The sequence below is a fragment of the Priapulus caudatus genome, unplaced genomic scaffold (assembly GCF_000485595.1).
Source record: "Priapulus caudatus unplaced genomic scaffold, Priapulus_caudatus-5.0.1 Scaffold111, whole genome shotgun sequence".
NCBI lineage: Eukaryota > Metazoa > Priapulida > Priapulimorpha > Priapulimorphida > Priapulidae > Priapulus > Priapulus caudatus.
In genome coordinates, this window is record NW_014577172.1 from 359,491 (window position 1) to 367,038 (window position 7,548).

Sequence of the window (7,548 nt, forward strand, 5' to 3'; positions counted from 1 at the left end):
AGCATGTCGCCTGTGAAGTCACGCGTAAACACGTAATAACAGTGGTTCAGCTAGCGTGGCAGTATATCACACGACCACTGCCACCGTGCGGCCACCGCTTACACAACGTGCCCTGCTATTAAGTTTAGTTACTCCACAGCAATATTTCCCGTGGCCTCATGCCGCGATAAATATTGTATTAATAATAATAATAATAATAATAATAATAATAATAGTAATGCTTTACTGACGAATATCTAGATAGAAAACGCCGAACTGTCCCGCATATGCCATAGAAAACCATCGTAAAACCTTTCTAAATTCCTTTTTAAACAGCCACTGAACTGCGTTAAAATACACAATTAAAAATAACAGCGTGATATCCAGCGCCTAGATATCGCCAAGAGCGTATAAAGAAGCCTTCTTTATACGCTCTTGATATCGCCCATCTATCAACTATCGCCTATAATATACATAATTATAAACGTTCCTAATCTTGACCGCACGCGCTGCTGGTACGGGACAGAATGCGAACTCACTCGCATCTTGCGGTGGGGGGGGGGCTGAGGAGCACATTCCTCTGAAATCCGCATTTCTTTCATTAGAGTCAGATCCTCGCGATGTTAATTGTGTGTTTACATGCGCGAGTGTCTGTCTCGCTAATCCCACCATGACCGGCTAGGGCCAATGATTCCTCTCTGTTAATCCTTAAGGCAGCCTAATGGGGCCACGTTAAATTCGACGGGGGAAACTTTACGAACCGGTATCTCAATGCTTTGTCTGTGTTAAATCTAGCTGTCATCGTTGCCTAGCTATCAGCGCAGAGATGCAGACGCACAGCTTTGCCTAACATTAAAGTCATCCGTGTGTCTGTAATGAGCCATTAAGCTAGCACGCGTCAGCGGTGCGCGTCCCCCATGAATGAATCTTATCCAGAAATGCAGCTAAACTCGCGGCTCTCGCATCGCGCGCTGCCTTTTGCAAAACCGACGGTCGGTATGAGAAATAATTTATAAGCCACACTCGACACCTGACCTGATTCGTCCGCTACAATCATTCGAGGACGGGTAGACACCAGCCATGTCAGCCCCGCGCTTCCTATCAACACAGCCGATCGTATCCGACACCATTAGTCACACTACAGTAATCTCACCTCTATACAAAGAAATCGAGAGTGATAATAAATTAGTACTGCTAGTAATGAGTATAGCTATTATAAATTAAAGCTATATTATATAATTAGGCGGTACTTTGTAAGGGGTTGACGGCGGTAACGTCTTTTTTTCAATAAATAGATTGCCTGTGTTCTGTATCGAACAATGCGTGCCTGTGTGACTGACTGTGTTATGTATATATCTCGAAATATCTCTCACAACATTCCAAAGATCAAGTTTGTCGGAAAGGTTAGACGTGTCTAGGAAAAGTAAACCGATAACAAATGTGCTGGTTTTTATTTTGTTTACCTGATCATCATTCATGACTATTTGTCATCATTTCTCTTTCAGACGTAAACGAGTGCAAGAACAGTCCATGCCACAACATGGCTTATTGCACTAACACGTTAGGCAGCTACTATTGCACGTGTCTTCCTGGATTTATTGACGTCATGGGAGGCGGAATAATGTGCATGGGTAAGTAAATCCAACCAAGTATCTCCTTATAGAGTCTCACAATAATCATATAAGAGATTGTAGCGTAGTTTGCCCTCGTGTTTGCCATTATTCTAAGAGAGTCGAACTAAAACCTCTTCTGGAATTTGGCCTTTCTATCGGCCTAGCCGCTTCTCTCCCTTTTGTCATTTTCTCTTTCTTTCTCCCGTCCATTCTCTCCCCCCGTTAAGATATATGCACGTTTCATGACCTTGGTTTCTACCCGTGTTCTTGTGTTCCCATCGTTCATTTTAAGTTCGCAGTCCGTATAATGCCAAAAGATTGATGAATACTTTTGCGAGCTGTTTACAGCTTCGTTGCCTGCACCAGTTATAATTTGTCTTCAACTTATCGACTCCAAGGACAGACACGATGTACATATCAAGTCTATATTAATCAGTTAGACACTGTGGAAGTCCGCCTCTCTTGTATTCAAATCGGATTTGACATTGGGATTAGTTATATGTAAAAGAGTTTTGTGCATTGTAATTTGGCGTACAGAACAGGTTAGTTGTTTCTATAAGGCGTATTTCTCTGTTTAGATACTGACTTACTACCTGTATTACTACCTGTAGTAATAGGTATAAGCCATGGTCACAGTTGATTATGACATAAGATGGTCACGCTAACTTAAGCTTAGTGTATTTTTTATGAAATTTGGCATTAATGGAATTCAGTCATGCGTATCAAATTAAAAAGATAGGTAAGCCGCGGTAAATTGCCACGATTTTAATAATGATTCCTAGAATAAGATTATGAAATGCCACTGGATATTCAGCAGTATCAATCTGTTATCGCGCTGTGGCAATGATTCTGAAATTATTCCTTTAAAGATAACAAATACGCCGCGTATATACGCACGACTATCCCCTCGACATCTAATAAAATTTGGAAAGAAATGTACGCAGTTACAGACTGCCACCACCATCGCTCGACACCTTAACATAAGCAACGTGCCTGGCTGTGAAAAAACTATATGGAAATGAACTATGAGACGGATGAACCGTTCCACTTGCGACAGTATATATGTCTATGTAGACTAAAACCCTGAAGTATCTAACATAGTGCGACTATGTGTAGTTGGCGAGACGTCTATAAACATTGGTTGGTATTGGTGCGTGGAAGTGCAAACCATAAGCCGTTACCCTTGACGCCCTTCCCTAGTTTTCTGTCAACAGCAGTCCTTTTAGGTCGGGCCTAGCGGGCTGTCCCAGTTTCACTCGCCTTTGGTCACGGCATGTACCCGCACTGTGCAACAGGTTTTTACGGTGTAGAGTCTTAAGGTGTAAAGAATATATCCTCCGCAGGTTCTTTGACAAGTGTAATAATACAAGTGTAATACGCTGTAATAAGCTGCGATTATGGAACATATCCGACTTTCAACTGGACAGGGGGTCAATGATAAGAAACATTGTCACGTGACCTTACGTAAATGAATGAGTGCACATGAACGGGAGAGAGAAAGAGAATGAAGGAATAAGAGAAAGAGAGAAAGACGGAGAGAGTTAGAAGGGGGACATAGAGAGAAAGGGAAAGGATCAGAGAGGAAGATATTGAGCCGTCGGGTCCGTCTAAAGCGAATCGGTGGTTGAGGGGGTCGTAGCTACGCGACCGTGCACGCATACACGTGCGTGCGTGCTGCGTGCGTGAGTGCGTGCAGTGTATGGTTGTTGCGTAACCTCACAGCCGGACGAAATGATTGTTAGCGTGGCGCAACGATTTCTACAGTAAGAATGCGACGTAAATAATAGCTCTGTAAGTGTGAAGGGGGAAGGGGGGATGAGGGGAGGTGTGGAGGGTCACCCATATAGAGGTGTTACCTGACTGGGGGCCGTTGGTGTAGATCCACAAGATTAGTCCTGGTAATGTGAGCCTCAGGGTTCTTTTATCGCTTGGTGCCCGTGTCAGAAAAATCGGTAACTTTACGAAGAGGTTATAGATGTAAGAGTAGTTGCTTTCCCGTCTAACGATGATGTAGCCTGGGCGGGCTTCGTGACATCCGGGTGTGTTGCCACAGTTATAATTATGTCAGTGGTTCTGGCTAGCGCCCCTAGACACGGTGCTCCGTGGTACAAGCAGTATATATATGATATATATATGGACGAGTAGAGCAGGCTATGGACCCACAAATCAGATCGATTTGACATAAGAGGCGAACGCGCACGCACGGACGCACACACGCACGAACGAACGCACCACGCACACAAGCCGTGTACGCATCGCGCAGATATGTACGTACGGCGCGCGCACGCAGGCGTACATCATACTATGGCGACAGCATTCGAACGATAGCTTCTCCGCTACTGACGTCCAGCCACCGTCAACCATTGTGAAAAGCCCACTTAATGAGAAGTGGCACGCGGAAAAATTGGGGGAAGGTCGACTGCTCCTAACAGAACCTGTTAGCAGAAGGCACTATATCGACACCTACTACCGGCTAACTGCAAAATATTCGCCGGCGATTTGTCCATTAGCGCCTTCTCTTCGTATCAGGCCAATTCTGGCAATATCAGCGCCGCCGACTCACACCGCCGCTCTGCGCCCCCTGCTCGCCGATGTCCTAGGCGAATAGCAGCAACCATACGCGAATGCCGTTAGCAGTACCTTCCCTCATTGAGTGCGCTGTTCTATCGCCTCTGCGGTGGTAACCGTAATATAGTCGCGCTACGCCCATTTCACTGTTGCGTGCTTGTAAAGGCGGGTAGGTTTACATCTACGCATTGAAGAAGGTCGCGCACTTACACTAGTATATTACAGTAACACCACCGAAGCTAGCGTAAGACGACAGAGATGAGAGACGAGAGAGGAGAAGAGAGAGATGAGAGAGGAGAGAGAGAGAGAGTAGAGAATGGAAGCGAGCGCGGAGAGCGAGAGAGAGAGAGCGAGAGAGAGTGTGTGAGCGAGCGAGAGAGAAAGGGGAGAGTGAGAGAGAAAGAGAGAGAGAAAGAGAGACAAGGGAGAGTTAGAGAAAGTGAGAAAGAGCGAGAGAGTGAGTGAGCGAAAAGGAAAGGAGAGAGAGAGAGGAGAGAGAGAGAGAGAGAGTAGAGAGAGGGAGAGAGAGCGGAGAGAGCGAGAGCAGAGAGAGAGAAGAGAGAGAGAGAGAGAGAGAGAGAGAGAGAGAGCTAGAGCGAGAGCCGAGAGCGAGACGAGAGCAGAAGAGAGAGTGAGAGAGAGTGACGAGCAGAGAGTAAGAGATGAGAGAGAGAGAGAAAGAGAGAGAGAGGAGGAGAGAGAGAGAAGAAAGTGAGAGAGAGCGAGAGAGCGAAGAGAGAGAGAGCGCGAAGAGAGAGAGAGAGAGAGTCGAGAAAAGCAGAAGAGAGATAAAAAGAGAGAGAGAAAGAGAGAGAGAGAGAGAAGCAGAGAGAGAGAGAGAGAGAGAAGCGAGATAGCGAGACAGAAGAGAGAGATGAAGAGAGAGAGAGAGAGAGAGAGAGAGAGAGAGAGAGAGAGAGAGAGAGGGAGAGAAGCGAGAGAGAGAGAGAGATAAGAGAGCGAGAGCTGAAGACGAGAGCGGAGAAGAGAAGAGAGAGTGAGAGAGGAGTGAGAGAGAAGAGAGAGAGAGAGAGAGATAGAGAGAGAGCGAGAGAGACGAGAAAGAGAGAAGAGAGAGAGAAAGAGAGAGAGAGAGAGAGAGAGATGAGAGAGCGAAGCGAGGAGAGAGAGGAGAGATGAGAGAAGAGAGAGAGAGATAGCCGAGAGAGAGAGAGAGAGAGACGAGACGAGTAAGAGGATGATGAGAGGAGAGAGAAGAGAGATGAGAGAGAGAGAGAGGAGAGAGAGCGCCAGGAGAGAGGAAAGAAGGAAAGGAGATAGAAAGAGAGAGAGAGAAAGAGAGAGAGAAGACGACGAGAGAGAGAGAGAGAGAGTGAGAGAAGTCGAGGAGAGAAAAGGAGAGAGAGAGAGAGGACGAGAGAGAGCGAGAGCGAGAGAAGAGAGAGAGAGAGAGAGAGAGACGCGAACGAGAGAGAGAGACGAGATGAGAGAGAGTGAGAGAGAAGAGAGAGCCGAGAGAGAGAAGAGAGAGTGAAGAGAGGAGAGATGACGAGAGAAGAGAGAAGAGAGAGAGCGCAGAGAAGAGAGAGAGTGAGACGAGAGAGAGAGAGAGAGAAGGAGAGAGAGAGAGAGAGACGAGAGAGAGAGAGGAGAAGAGGAGAGCAGAGAGAGAGTGAAGAGTCGCGGCCGCGCTATACGCGAGCAACGTGAATCTTTGTATGCACGCGTGACAAAACCAGGATAATCCGACCTCCTCACACTTACGATGTCCGGACAATCTTGTCTGCGGCCGCCCTCAGCAAATAGATTACAAAGTTTAGCGACCGGCTGGAGTTTACGGTTTCGACTGCGCCGCCTTACATTGTTCCACCGTCCTATACCGCGGCGTACATAGCTGCATCCTCTACCTCAGTTTTAGTAATAAGACATTGATACATGAACTGCAAGCCTTGCTGAATGTTGTGGGAAGTGGTTTTTCACAATAGGAGGTCTTTACGATTGGTACTCGCGCCGTCTGGATAGTTCACTCCTTGGTTTGGGTTACGGGAGAAATGTTTCGATGAGAAATTACTATGACCGCCATTTTGAAAGACGCTAGCCCTTGGTCAAGCTCTCGTGGCACTCACTTCGAAAAATTTTAGTTTTTTCTGCGAATTCACCTATTGTTATCCGACAACGGCTCACACCGGAAAATTACCTGAAATATGCGAATGACAATAGACCTTGTAAGATAGTAGCGAATAAAAAAAATGAAAACCTAAGCCGCGTAAGATGTTGAAAAGAAAGCTTACACGATGAAACAACCTAACAACACGCTAACACACTCGAGTAAAGTTTTGAAAATTAGCCGTGGCCAAGATATACTACGCAATGCATATATGAGCAGCTCGTGAGCGTACCTGTATGAAACAAGCGCAATCATATCCTCGACCCGACACATGCACTTCATCACACACGAAATATTCGAAATATTTTCGTAAAAAGACACTTACTGTATGGCGGACGCTATCCAAAAAAAAGATGCTATTAATCCAGCAGAAAGTGTTGGCGCATTAACGTTCTAGTTATGGTCACGTGGTCCCGTTTCAGAAATTCACATAAATACTTAGATATTATTATAAGTCTTAAGAATGTCAATCAATATTTGTGAATGAAGTTCGTGCACTACTATAAGCGACATTACAATTAACGACAGCATGTCTATTATAGAATCTTCTACGATGCTTCTTCCATAAACGATTAATCGTCCGCTCGGCTTTTGCCGGACCATGTCAAATCTGAAAGAACTGGTCAGTCTATATAATTATATAAGTGCAAAGTAGAAGAATTAAAGTCCCATATGCAGACGAAACCGTGTTAGAAACGACGCATTAAAAACACCACGCTAGTCTAAATTAACTCTTTCCAGGTCTAGATTATTACGAAACTATTAATATAGATATAAGATTAATCAAGATATTAAAAATAAAATAAGATTTGTAAAGATAGAAGATTTAATCATCGACTATGAGATATTATTCTATATAATTATTCAATTTCTACTTCTTTACTTATTCAATAGTCCTATTATGGGTTTTTGTCGGTTCCTGTGTGGAGCGTGGACTGATGCTAGCTTTGTTCGGCTGGCCTGCAGTCCGGGGAGGATGAGTGTCAGCTGCTAGCGGACGCCGGTAGAACAGGGCGCTCTGTGCCGACAACGCCCACTGTGTCAACGTTCCCCGGAAGCTTCTACTGCGTCTGCAACGACGATATCACCGGAAACGGATACGAGCGCTGCGAAGGTGAGTCCGAAAATCCATATAAACGATCCGCATTACGATCCGTTATTACGACCAGGTCATTACGATCTCGTATTACGACGCGAGCATTACGATCCGCTATTACGATCAGCATTACGATTGACGATCCGCATTACGATGCCGTATCA

At 45.4% G+C, this 7,548-nt stretch overlaps 1 protein-coding gene across 1 annotated transcript in view; it reads left to right on the plus strand.

The window, feature by feature from the left end:
* LOC106805368 (latent-transforming growth factor beta-binding protein 2-like) overlaps positions 1–1,610 on the plus strand; it is a gene marked incomplete at its 3' end in the record, with an annotated part of 31,620 nt that extends 30,010 nt beyond the window's left edge. The window contains 1 exon segment of the mRNA XM_014806933.1: positions 1,485–1,610. Within this exon segment, the coding sequence (XP_014662419.1) occupies positions 1,485–1,610 (126 nt within the window).
* Between the last annotated feature and the right edge of the window lie 5,938 nt (positions 1,611–7,548).